The 14,574-nt window shown below is 39.3% G+C and overlaps 1 protein-coding gene across 1 annotated transcript in view; it reads left to right on the top strand.

Moving 5' to 3' along the window:
• The first annotated feature begins 257 nt into the window (after window positions 1-257).
• Rnf128 (ring finger protein 128) overlaps window positions 258-14,574 on the top strand; it is a 111,576-nt gene continuing 97,259 nt past the window's right edge. Inside the window, exon 1 of the mRNA XM_042268982.2 lies at window positions 258-1,001. Within this exon, the coding sequence (XP_042124916.1) occupies window positions 593-1,001 (409 nt within the window). The 5' untranslated portion in view covers window positions 258-592. The remainder of the gene's footprint in view (window positions 1,002-14,574) is intronic.

Genomic DNA, 14,574 nt, shown 5'->3' with positions numbered 1-14,574 from the left:
CTTGGGGAACCTCCTCAGAAAGTAATTCACAAAATTGGAGAGGAAAAGGTAATAAAATCCTTTCTACTAGAGCCATAGCAATTAAAATTAGAGATTTTAACTTATTCCCAGCTCAACTGTTGATAGCATATTTCAGCAGGGCTTGGAAAACCAGTTTTGTGCTTTAAATATTCCAGGAGAGGTGACTTTCAGACTTGTCACGTGGGATTCCCGAGAGTCCAGTTCCTCATTCCAATCCACTCCGTGTTTATCAAAGTGCATTAGCTGGAACAGTAAGAAGGGAAAAATTCACTGCAGGAAGTCATCCTATCCTGATGATATGTAGAGTAAAATTGATAGTGTTAATTACTAAGATAGTCTGGCTAAATGTTGTGTCAGTGTACAGTTGGAGGAGGGACAAGCAGAAGGGGATGTAGATAAAGTGAAAAAGAGCTGATGTATTCAGAGCTTACGTTGCTAGAGGTGAGATCAGTTACCTGCCTGCAACTGAAATTTCAAACTTCTGTTTAGAAGGGACGTTAGTGGACAATGGTGACTGATAGTTGGAAATATCTGCAGACATCTTAAGTGTTTATGACCAAATGAACAAGAAATGAATTGGAAGACTAAGAACAGTTTTTTTCATTGCCTGGCAATTTTTACCTTTTTACTTCAAAGTACAGCATCGTTTTCAATGAATGCCTATGTGACTGTGACTTACTTCAATGAAACCAGCAACTATACCAAGACAGAAACATGTGAGTGTGGTGTCTACGGATTAGCCTCACCAGTGGCTAATGCTATGGGAGTGGTGGGCATCCCTAAGAACAACAGTAACTACCAAGCTTGCGACTACCACACCGAATTTACTAACACTGATAAGCCCTGGATCGCGCTGATAGAAAGAGGTAATTGCACATTTTCTGAAAAAATTCGAACAGCGGGTAGAAAGAATGCTGATGCTGTTGTGATTTACAATGCTCCAGAGGCTGGTAACCAGACAATAGAGATGGCAAATTTTGGTAAGTAATGACTGATTCCCTAAGAGAATTAATGTTTTCATGTGGTTTAAAACTGTATTCCCAATCTAGAATTCGTGTATGATCTGGCAAAGAAATGAAGTCTTACAATTTTACATTAAGTTTCCTGGCCCAACACAACCTGAAATTATTTTATTCTTAGTCAATATTTTTTAATTTGTTCCAAGGCCAGGAACAACTAATGAAAGGATCCCTATTTTCAGGTTTGCATAGCTTTATTAGTTTCTTCGGCATGCATTGTGTAACTGCTTTTTAATATGCTGTACCTTTACCTCTGTCAACATTAAAATAACATTTTCATTTTGGGGTTATTTAAAATGTTTCAGTTGGATTCATTATCTCTGGACAATTGGTTGTATGTGTTTCCATGAAACTGTAAAACTGATCCATTTGTACTATTAGACAGTAGCAAATTTTAAGCTGGAGAAACTGACAGAGAGGAGTCTCCGACCCTGCTGTGTGCACGGAGATCTGAGTCTATCTAAGGGATGAATACATGCAAATGACTCCCTAAGAAATGTTTCCCATGAAAAAGTCCACAGCAGAAGAATTCTTACCAAAACTAAAGATTACCCTTGGAAATGTGTCTTCATGAGTTCATCAGTAAACCAAATCGTCTACTTTATCAGCTGTGTAAGGGAAGGTACTTCTGGGAATTCATGTTTTCATTTTGAAAAAAAGAATGACACTTTAAAAGTAAATGGCTTTCATGGACTGGAGAGATGGCTTAGTGGTTAAGAGCATTGGCTGCTCTTCCAGAGTACCCAGGTTCAATTCCCAGAACCTACATGGCAGCTCACAACTGTCTATAATTCCAGTTACAGAGGATCTGTTGCCCTCACACAGACATACCTGCAGGCAAATCACCAATGAACATAAAATAAAAATAAATTAATTAAAAACTTAAAACATAAGAAAAAAGTCAATGGTTTTCTAAAACTGTGAAGAAGTAGACTTTAGAACCCAGTCATCTATACTGTGGGTGGGTATATGTATTTATTTACCCCAGACATAGCCAGAGGGCCTGCGAGAGAGGGTTATTATTTCAGAGAAAGAGCTGTAAGCAAATGAATACAGTATTTTGTTGTTTTTCACGGGCAAGAATTGTCTATAAGAAAATTAATGCAATCCGATTTAAGCAGAATTCAGAACCATAAAAAGAAAACAATAAAACCTTGTTTAATAATAGAAGAGTTATACACTTGAAACATGGCAGTTTACTAACACTGTTATGAAATTGAGCTTCTTCTTTCTCTGACTATAGGTAACTCAGGTGAAGAAGCATTTCAGCAGTACAAAAATTTTAAAATTACACCAGGACTCTATTTGCTGTCTTTTGTAATATGCTCTAGGCATTGCTAGGGGTACAGCCGAGCACATTTCTTTTTCAAGCTAAAACAATCTCATTAGCCTCCCCTGAATGTTCTTATACTTTTATAAGTCCTTTGATCTTATAGAAATAAATTAATGCAGCTTTCTGGTGAAGATTGGAGATTAAACCTAGTCTAAAACAAACAAACAAACAATGACTTCCTTTTTTATTCAAGCTTCAAGATCAGGGCGTTCTGGGTTTCTTTGGCTGTGCACAACCATATTCTGCTGTTGAATCTCCTCCTATTTTTGTTTTTGTTTTTTTTTTTTTTTTTTTTTTTTTTTTTTTTTTTGGTTTTTCGAGACAGGGTTTCTCTGTGTAGCTTTGCGCCTTTTCCTGGAACTCACTTGGTAGCCCAGGCTGGCCTCGAACTCACAGAGATCCGCCTGCCTCTGCCTCCCGAGTGCTGGGATTAAAGGCGTGCGCCACCGCCGCCCGGCCTCTCCTCCTATTTTTAAAATACAAACAGTATCTAGTTAAATAGTAGTCCTAGTCTCAAAACTTTCTTTGCAAGTGTACAGTAGGGAGTAACATAGTGTGAAATGTGAGTACCCCATTGCTGAATTTAAAATATTTACCAAGGGTTACTCATGGTAAGTCTCTTCAAAAGGCACGTGGACCATCATGTCAATATGTGGCTCTGAACAGACTTTTTAACAGGAAGCAGCCATACTTATATGATACATATATGAGTGACAATAATTTCTTAAAGGTCCACCATTAGCCCTGTTTGGAAATTAAGCACAGCAAGCCAAGTACCATGATACACCCCTGATATCAGAACTGCTGAGGAAGCTGAGGCTCAAGAATGGAGAATTTGAGGGCAATATAGGAAATAAAATGAGAACTTCATCTCAAAATATATATAAAATAAAATAAGCACACTTTATAAAGTTATAGCACCCAGGTGGCAGTGATACATGGCTATACTTCCAACACTTGCAAGGCTGAGGCAGGAGGATCATAAGTTCAGAGCCAGCCTGAACTACACAGTGAGATCCTTCTCAAAAATGAGGGAGAGAGGAGAGGGAAAAAGAGAGAAGAAAGGAAGAAGGAATGAAGGGGAGGAGGAGAAAGAAATAGAGAAAAATAAAATAGAAAAAAAACAATGAGTGAAGTGAGGCAGGACAGAGAAATACTACTGCAGTTAGATGTAAGAAGCTCTGCATTTCTGTTTATTGCACAGTGGGGACTTTAGATAGCAAGATGCTGTGAGCTGTATTATAAGCAAAATAAGTATATGTTTATGGTTTCACCATAAAGAAATGATCAGTGTTTAAGGAGTTAGAGATTTACCCATACTTATGTATGTATGTACATCGAAACGTCATAAATCACCACATTAATATGCACAACTTTTATGCTTTTATGTGTCAATTTAAATAACAACCTAAACAATAAAATGTAGCAAAATCATAACTGTAGTAATTAACATTTATTGGCATATAACAATACACCTTTACTTCATTCAACGAATATTGTACTTTTAACAATGAACAATGTCAACTGTGAATGATTAAACCTGTAACTTCAGCTTTGCCTTTAGTAGTATTGTCACTGCTAACTGGTCTAGCCTTGGATTTCTCCCTTCCTAGAAATGGCCCTCATATAGAAACTACTTGTGATGCAGTTGATAAATATAATTCAGAGTGGTTATTTCATAACATAAGGGGAAGTGAGTTTGTACTTGCCATCCTTTCCTTAGTGGTTTGTTCTATTTGCTTTGCCACAAAGGATGGAGGAACAATTCACCCTACCACAAAAGCATATAGATTGACCTTCCCCCTTCCACCACCTCGTGCTTCATCAAAGCTGGAGACTACCATTTTAGAAAACCAATCTAGTTGCTGCAACCCATGCACCTGACCACTCCCTTCTCTTTGGTTCCTCCTCCCTTTCCTTCAGCTCATTTCTATTTTAGGACTGCCAAGTCCTACATCTTGAATAGTATATGGGAGGGCTTAGAGGGAGGAAAATAAATGGAGAAATGATGTAATTATATTATAATCTTAGAAATAAAATTTAAGAAGCCTTGTAGTTTAAGATGTAGGGCTTATCACTCTTTTTTGAACAGCAAAAACCAAATGTGCACTTTTAGAAACCATGGAGCATCTCAGTAAGACTAGGCATGCTTTAGGGAATTTAAAGAAGCAGGACATTGGCCAACCATCTTATTTGGTTTGAAATTATGGCAATTCCCAGAATGTTGTCCTTTCAGTTCTAAAACCAGTAAGCTCCAGGGCAAAGCAGGACATATTTACCATGATATCTAGGTTTATTTTGGAGTTGTATGCTATAAGAAAGTCAGGAAAAGTTGTTGATGGTTTCTAAATAAGTTCTTTTATGAATGGCAAAGACCAGCCAGAGGCTAAAACCATCATTCATGAAAAAGCAATAGCCATTCACATTAGCTAGATAGGGGACTACTTAGTCATTTTTTGTGGTTTTGACATCGTTCACATTTAGTCTGTATTCATACATGATCACAATTTATTGCTACTGCCTTGATGCATCATGGTCACAGAATGACCTTCTCTGTTGCTGATACTCTATAAAATAATTTATCAGCAACAAGAAAAAGCAAGGCCAAACTGCTAGTGCCATGCTAAACTGTGGACAACAGGGGGCACTTATTTCTTTCCTGGTGACAATCCACTTTGTGCATGCCCATACAGTTGTATAAATGTGTTCTATCTCCCCAGTGTCCTTGTACATTTCTGTGCCTCCATGACCCATAGAGGCTGCCTCCATGGATGCAATAAACCTACAGGATTTTCCTGAACTCTTTGCTCGTCATAGTTTTGTGATACAGGAACCAAATATCCTTACTCCTTTGCCCTGGCTATTTATGTTCTTCATTTGGTATTTTTCTATAAGTGATAACTACAGCTAGAGGAGAGAGCTAAATAATACTAATACTAATAATAACAACAACAACAATAATAAATAATGTATGTCCTCATTCTTGGAGATAAACATCTAATGCAGTTCCTCAAGTCACTGTATATTTGACTTGGCATTTTTTCTTTATTTTAAACATTTTGTGAATGTCATACAAGAGTACTGTATTCATATCATTTTCACCTCATACTGTCCTATAACTCCTCCCAATTCTCCCTCTATTCCCCCTCAACTTTAAGGTCTCTCCTTCAATTATAATTTTTACATATCTATATACACATGCATATAAAAAGTAATCTGCTGAGTCCATTTAGTGTGCTCACATGTATTAGCTTCTAGGGATGACTACTTGGGGTTGGATAACCTATCAGGGAGCTCGTCCCTAGGAAAGACTGATTCTCCCTCTCTTCATCTAGGGGTTGAGCCTTGTATGATTTTTGTCATCCATGTTGGCACATCAGTTGGTGTTGTTATTGTGCAGGTCTTATTTAGGAAACTATACTGTCTTCATAGGTGCAACTTCTTGTCATTGGTGGAACACATTTTCATGACATTGGAAATAAGCTTACCTAGCCATAGAGTAAGGGCCCAATTTTTGTTTCAACTTTTTTTTGAGATTATAATATATGTAGATGAATTTCTAAATGATCTTATTAATAGAAAACACGGAGCCAGATATAGGGGTAAAAACCTGAGAGAGATCAGAGAAATAGGAACAGCCACATGCTAACCTCACCTCACCAACTCCACAGCTTCCAAAAGGCAAGTTACTTCCTGTCTACCCACGCCTATATGGCTTGCTGTTCTGCCATCTGATTTGCTCTCTCCATTCAACTACATCACTTCCTTTTCCTGCCCAGCTCTGTCACTTCCTGTCTGTCTGTACAGACTTCCAGGCCTCCACGGTTAACTAGTATTAGAATTTAAGGTGTGTTCCACCATGCCTGGCTCTGTTCCCAGTGTGACCTTGAACTCACATAGATACAGACAGAGCCGTGCCTGCCAAGTGATAAGATTAAAGGCATGTGCTACCATTGCTTGACTTCTATATAGTGGCTGGCTTTTTCCTGTGATCTCCAGGCAAGTTTTACTGGGAGACACAGTATATCGGAGGAAACAATACATCACAAATATAATTAACAAAATTTCTCTTCCCTTTCCTCCCTCTAAAACCTCCCAAGGAGGGGTACCTCCTTGTTCATTTTCAAATTCTTTGCCTCCTTTTTTTTCTCACTAGGGAGATTAGAGATTTTAAGAATTTCTTATATATCTATTGGCAATTTATAGGTCTTCCTTTTAGAAATATCTGTTCACTTCTATTATCAATTTTAACAGAGTAATTTATTTTCTTGTTGAATTCTTTTCATATTTTGAATATTAGCCCTTGGTTCAAATTATAACTTTCAAATGTTTTATTCTACTCTTCACACCAAACAAGCTCTTACCATACCTCATCCCCTTTTTTTGAGACAGAGTCACACATAATACAGGCTGCCCTCAAACTTACTATGTAGCCAAGGATGACCTTGAACTCCTGATCATCACGAGTGTGTGGAAGTCAAAGGATGCTTGTGAAAGTTGGTTCCCTCTTTCCCCCCATGTAGGTTCCAGGGATTGAACACGGGTTATTATGCTTGGCAGCAGATACCTTTATCTACTGAGCCATCTTACCAGCCCACGACATCTAACAATGCTTTCTAAACACTCCACAGACAGACACCAAATTCTATCCTAGACATGCAGGAAAAGTCAGGACCCTGGAGCTATTTAAACTGAAATTTTAGGACATGTAAGTACTCACTTGCTGAACAGACAAGTTTTTTTTAAGGTAAATAAGCTATTTATGGATAAAATGCCTTAAGAAGTGCTTACATTTGAATGTAGTTTATGTCAGCAAAGTTAATAATTTGGGAAGGATAAACTAGTCCTTCCTATCTTTTTGACTGTGTCTAATGAAGTGAATTGCAGGGTAAGGTTCACAGAATTTCAAAATCCTCAACACTCACCAATTTTAGAGCAACAAAATGTGTGGAAAGGAGGGTTTAATCAGAGTGGCAAACTTCCCACTGTATGAAAATGATTTTTATAAAAATGAAATGGAAAATAAAAACCATACTGTACAGATGAAATGAGAGGACAATAAACTCCCCAAGAAGAGCTGGACTTTACTATGTATATAAATAAGAGGGTAATCCAAATGAACTGACCAGTTCTGCTCCACATGAACTTTATGACATCATCCTCATTCTCAGGCCACCACAAGAGAGTCTAACTGATCTCCTTCATCTCAATCCATAACTATCCTGCAACCAAAGTTGCTTTGTGGGGGCAGGGTTTTGTGTCACCCACACTGATTTCAGAATTCTTTGTAGCTGAGGAGCACTTTGAGCTCACGATCCTTCTGCTTCCACTTCTGGAGTGCTGCGATTCCCAGTCTGTATGCCACTATTCCAGTTTGTATGGTGCTGGGGATTGAACCCATGGCAGGCAAGCATGCAAGCACCTAAGATCCATTCCCAGCTCCCAAAATGGCTTTTCAGGAGAGGCAAGTCTCAGCTGTCTGCCATCCTGCTGTGTGGGAACCATCTTTCTAAGCCATTATTCATCCAGAAACCATCGGACTGTTGCCGGTCATCCTGACCTTGCCTCCTCACACTGCTCCATTTCTACCCTCAGAGTACTAGCCACAGTGGGTTGTTTTCATTTCCCTATGTCCATTAAACTCTTTCCTGCCTTAGAACCTGAAGTTAACCTTTGACACTCTTTGACCTTCTCTCTTACATCTCAATCAGCATGAAACCCTGTTCATTCTACCTCCAACACCCTTCCTTCCCCCCTTTTTCTTTTCCCATCTCTGCTGCTTTTAGCCAAGTCTAGGCCAGCATCATCTCTCACAGGAATCACTGCTGGCCTCCCAGCTGGTCTCCATGTGATTCTCACCCCCTACAGTGTCAGGGAAAGTGGCCTGAAAGAATATACTTAAGCCCAATTTTATTAGTACCCAAGTTTTTTTTATGCATGAGATAAAGTCTTACATTGTTGAGCTTCAGACACTGTGGTATTCTTTCTGCCGTGTGTGAGTGTGTGTGTGTGTGCGTGCTTTGTGCATGCATGTTTGCAGGTATACTCTCCTGTGCGTGCACATGTGGAGGCCAGAGGTTGACCTTGGGTACCTTCTCCTGTTTCTCTCCACCTTGGTTGGTTTTCTTCTTTTGTTTTGATATTGTTGCTTGGTTGTGTGTTTTTTTTTCCTTTCCTTCCCGTCCTTCTTACTTTTTGAAACAAGGACTCATTGAACCTGGACCTTGCCCATTCCAATGACTGGCTGGCCAGCAATCCCCATAATCTGCCTGTTTTAGCTCCCCCATAGTGCTGAAGTTATCCACATAGCCCATGACACATGGCTTATTATATGGATGCTAGGAATCCAGTCTCGGGTCCTCATTATTGTGCAGCTAGCACTTTTCTCAGTGAGCTCTGTTTGTCACTTACCTTTCCCTCTGCTTGAGTAATTTCTTATTGTTTTTTATCATAATGTTGACTCCAAAATGTCTATTACTACCAATCTAGTGCATGTTAGTTACTATCATCTCCCAAAAGGACAATTGCAAGAGCTTCCAGACTGGGTTCCTTATTTCTAATCTTGGTATTCTCTGCCCCATCGCCAGAGTTATTGTCTACATCTATGGGTCGGCTAGACCATTCATCTCCTCCAGATGGCCAGGTGATTTTTTTTATTCTTCAAATGAAATCTAAATGCTTCCACACCTGAAAGGATTTCCCTTGGCTACTCCACTGACACAGCAAACCACTCTGCCCTCTCCAACCACACATCGACCACAATAACCATCTAAGGATTTGTCCAAATTAGGAAGCTCTGCTTCATGAGCTCCTGTTGCTTGCTTTTCTTTCTGTCTGTGAATCCCAGTTTAAATATCTCTCCTAAGAGTTTCTCCTTTACCGTGTCCACATTTCCCACTCATTTTTACATTTCTTAAAACGCACAACTAATTGTCACTTGCTGATAGACTATCTACCCACTCAGACTGTGAGTTCTAAGACAATATGGACCACAAATGTCTTTGTATTTCTTTGGGCTCGGGCTGCAGCATCAGCTTCACTCCTTGAAGAACAAAAGTTTAAGTCGGCGCTTCTCAACCTCTGGGTTGCAAATGACCTTTTCACAGGGGTCACCTAAAACCATCGGAAAACACATATATTTACGTTATAATTCATAACAGTAAAATTCCAGTTATAAAGTAGCAATGTAAATAATTTTATGATTGGGGGTCACCACGACATGAGTGAGAAACTGAATTAAAGGGTCACAATATTAGGAAGGTTGAGAATCACTGGTTTAAGAGCTTGGAGGGGAATTCCCCTCTGTAGAAGAAAGGATGGACATAGTTAAGGGAAGCTGATTAGGTAAATTTAACCAACTATTGTGCTTGCAATCGTTGTCATTTTTTCAGATATAAACTGTAAATGAACAATTTCTCTGCATGAAAACAATATCTGATTAGATTGCTCCTGTGACTACCAACTCTGTTATCAACTCAGTATGTAACTTTTTAGACTTTTCCCATTTTTTTCTACATACTCATGTCCACAAACACTATATCTTTATGTCTTTATAAAATAATAATTGTTTATATAGCTTTTCCTGGACCAAAGCTATATAACTATTATTTATTTATAAAGACATAAAGATATAGTGTTTGTGGACCCTGATTTCTACTGTGAGTTCTTCAAAGCATACATTTTCTTCATTTTAAAACTGAAGAATGAAGAATATTTTGTCAGGGCCTAAAGATGTGTTTTGTTTTGCTTTGTTTCTTGTTATTTTTGAGACATGATCTCACTGTGTAGTCCTGGCTTACCTGGAACTCACTTTGTAGACCAGGCTGGCCTCAGACTCAGATCCTCCTGCCTCTGCCTCCTGAGTACTGGGATTAAAGGCGTGTGCTGCCCCCCCCCACCACCACCACCACCAAGCAAGATGTGTTTTATTTTTATTCTTTAACATAGTCTTTGCTTAACTTTTGGCATATTCCACCTAAATTAATGTTTTATTTATTATATTATTGCCATCTGTTTAGCCTGTTAGTTTTCCTCATAATTACTGATAATTAGAGAAGAGTGTGTATATGTGTGCACATATACAGAGTAAATGTGTCAGGAAGACTATACTAACTGGTTTAACGCTTCTTAAGTGTTCCTTCACTCTCTTTTCAGCAGCCTTTGCTTCCTACATCCTTTCACCCACCCATCCTTCCTTCCTTTATGAGTCAAATATTCCTATCCTAGGCAGCAAGGACTCTGACTAGATTGTATTGCATCAATCTCTATATTTGCAAGCTCTATGACTTACTCATTCAGGGAATTGCTAATATATTCATAGGTCATGTTGATAAGGCAGCCCGAGGCTTTTTATTTAGTTATTAATTTTAAATTAGCATACACAGTATTACATTTCACAGGGGCATTTTTTTTTACTGAAGATAGATTCTTCTCTCATACAATGCGTCCTGACCACAGTTTCCCCTCCCTCTACTCCTCCCAGTTCCCCCTGCTCCCCTCTTCCCTGGATCCACTCCCCCTCTGTCTCCCATCAAAAAAGAGCAAGCCTCCAAGAAACGACAACCAAACACAATAAAACAAGATACAATAAGACAAGGCAAAAACCTCATATCAAGGCTGGACTAGGCAACACAATAGGAGGAAAAGAGTCCCAGGAGCCCCCAACAGACTCAGAGACACACCCACAAAAACACCAAGCTAACAGCCATAATATATACACAGAGGACCTGGTGCAGACCCTTGCAGGCCCTGTGCTTACTGTTTCAATCTCTGTGAGCTCATATGAGCCCTGCTTAGTTGATTTTGTGGGGTGTGTTCTCTCACAGGGGAATTTTCAGTTTTTCATTGATTCTTTTTCTCCATGTACTTCTCCATCCCCAGCTCCACCTTGTACCCTTCCATCCTTCAAAAGCTTCTTTCCAGTTTTATATCTCATATGCCCTATTGCTCTCCTCTCTTCCTTTATACCCACCATTCTTAGTCTCTGTCTTAGTTACAGTTTTATTGCTGTGAAGAGACATCATGATCACAGCAACTCTTATAAAGGGAAACATTTAATTGGGGTGGCTTACAGTTTCAGAGATTTAGTCCATTATTGGCATGGCAGGAAATATGGTGGCATGTGGGCAGACATGGTGCTAGAGAAGTAGCTCAGAGTTCTACATCTTGATCTACAGGCAGCAGGAAGAGACTGTCTACCACACTGGGCATAGCTTGAGTTTATGAGACTTCAAATCCTGCCCCCACAGTGACACACTTCCTATAACAATACCAAACCTACTCCAGCAAAGCCATACCTCCTACAGCAAAGCCATACCTCCGAATAGTGCCACTCCTTATGAGTCTATGGGAGCCAATTGCATTCAAACTAGTCCATTCCCATCTGTGGCCCCCATAAGCTTGCAACAACATCATAATGCAAAATGCATTTAGTCCAACTTCAAAAGTCCCTTTAAAACAATAGTCTATAAAAGTCCAAAGTCGCTTCTGAGACTCATGGGAATCTCTTAACTGTAATCAAATAAAAAATCAGATCACATACTTCCAACATGTAATGGCACAGGATATACATTACCATTCTAAATTGAAGGAAAGGGAACATAGTGAGGAAATACCGGAATATAGCAAGACTGAAAACCAGCTGGGCAAACTACAAACTCTGTATTTCCATGTCTGATGTCAAAGCACCCTTAAAATCTTTAACTCCTTTTATCTTTGTTGACTACAACACACTTCTCTCTTTGGGGCTGGTTCCACTTTCTGTTAGCAGCTCTCCTTGACAAGTATTCCATAGTTCTGGAATCTGCAACATCTTAGTGTCTCCAAGACAATCCAGGATTCACCCTCTGAGCTTCACTCATGGCATCTGGGCTTCCATGCAGGGACACCCCTGCCAAACACCTGCTCTCAGTGGCTTTCATTACTCATGGAGGGAGATTCCATATGTTTTTTTTTCTATCCTTGACTCTAAAGCCAGAACCATGTGGCCAAAGCTGCCAAGTTCTGCTGTTTGTTGGAGCTAGAACATGTCCCCCATGTTCAATTACATCTTCAGCTTTATGTTTTTGATGATTTCCTTCACTACCTAAGCTTGCCTGTCCTGGAACTTGCTCTGTAGATCAAGCTGGCCTTAAACTCAGAGATCTGCTTGCCTCTGTTTCCTGAGTGCTGGGATTAAAGGTGTGCACCACCATGCCTAGACCTAAATTCTTTAATTCCTTTTCACAATTTGGAAGCTTAGCTGAGTGGAGTCTTGCCCTGAGGTCACCACTCCCTTTATTCCATTTAAAATCTTTCATCTGTTTATCTCCTTGAACACAGGACTTAGCTCCATTCCACTTCCTGGTGCCCCTTTTCTCCTCAAATTGTACATTTTATATTTTTTCCTTTCCCATCTTGCTCCTTTTCATTATAGATCTTCATAAAATTGAACACTAATAACCACACAACAGAGTCAATACTAGGCTGATTTGAGATTTCCTCTACCAACAGAATTAATCTAAAATGGTTCAATTTAGCCTCAGACAAACTTTTCAGACAGAGGCAAAAAACAGCCACATTCTTTTCCAAAATATTACAAAAACAGTCTCTAGGCCACACACTCAAATTCTTCTCCTCTGAAACCTCTTGAGCCAGGCCCCCACAATTCAAATCACCCTCAGCACCACTGTCTTCCATGCTCCTACAGCATTCCACTGCTTTCCTAATCCAAAGCACCAAATTCTACATTCCTCCAAACAAAAACATAGTCAGGCCTATCACAGAAATCCCCCAGTCCCTGGTATCAACTTCTGTCTTAGTTGGGGTTTTATTGCTGTATAGAGACACCATGACCACTGCAACTATTATAAAGAAAAAACATTTAACTGGGGCTGCCTTACAGTTTCAGAGGTTTAGTCCATTATCATCATGGCAGGAAGCATGGCAGCATGCAGACAGACATGGTGCTGGAGAAGGAGCTCAGAGGTCTATATCTGGATCCACAGACAGCAAAAGGAGACTGTGTCATACTTTCTCCAACAAGGCCACACCTACTCCAACAAGGCCACACTTCCTAATGATACCATTCCTTGTGAGTAGGTGGGGGCCAATTACACTCAGACTACCACAGTCTCCCTCCCAGCTGCAAGCCTATACCTAAACCCACTCCTACTCAGGTACATACATATAAATGTTATAAGCTAAGATCTGTATATGAGGAGAGAGTATGCAATTTTTGTCTTTCTGAGTCTTGAGTTAATTTGTTTAATATTTGGCAGTTCTGTTCATTTTCCTATAAGCAGGCATTTTAATTGTGGCACCTCAAAACAATGCATCTTCAAAGGGAACAAATGTAACAGGTGAGAACAACAGGGCTTTTGAAATAACTGTAGAAGAGTGCATTGGGGAATCATGTTTCAAAGCATCCCTTTTCAGAGCATGCTAGCAAGAAAGTAGTTCACTTATTTTTATGTCCTGCTTTAAGTACATAAATGATGAATAATAAAGTGATGTCAGTAACTTTTTAGATTTATATCATATGTTAATCCAAATATTCAATATTAAGTCTTCTTAACATGACCTATGTAATAACTTCACAATGCAATTTAAAAAAAAAAAAACTTCATGCCCAAAGAAAAAGCAGTATGGAAAGGGAACATTCTAGAAAATTAGCCAAATTAGTTTCAATTTGAAGCAGTAACTGAGAACAAAATGAATGTGAGGATAGGGTGGCTCCAGGGTAAAAATTCAAATGACACTCTGGACCAAAGTTGTTTCACGCAAGTTTGAGACTTGGTTTACTGGTGTAAAAGGTTACCAGTATGTGTAAAAAAAAAGAATTATTTAAATTATTTACATGAGATTGGGCCAGTAAAAAGGTTCATTGGGGAAAGGCACTTGTTTTTTGCACACCATGAAGATGTGTTTCTGCCAAGGTGCCTTCTGATTGGTTTAATAAAGAGCTGAATGGCCTACAGCTAGGCAGGAAGAGGTTAGACAGGACTTCCGGGCAGAAAAAGAGTACTGGAGATGAATCTAGACATGGGAGGGGTACCAGAGGACATGGAGAGAAAACAGGAGGTGCAAGATGGAAGAGAGGTAAAAAGCCACAAGGCAAAATGTAGATTAATATGAATGGATTAATTTAAAGTTATAAGAGCTAGTGGGACAAGCCTAAGTAAGCTATAGGCTGAGCTTTCAGAATTAATAAGTCTCCACGTT

The sequence above is a fragment of the Peromyscus maniculatus genome, chromosome X (assembly GCF_049852395.1).
Source record: "Peromyscus maniculatus bairdii isolate BWxNUB_F1_BW_parent chromosome X, HU_Pman_BW_mat_3.1, whole genome shotgun sequence".
In the NCBI taxonomy this organism is placed as follows: Eukaryota; Metazoa; Chordata; class Mammalia; order Rodentia; family Cricetidae; genus Peromyscus; species Peromyscus maniculatus.
This window is presented reverse-complemented; position numbering and strand designations above follow the sequence as displayed.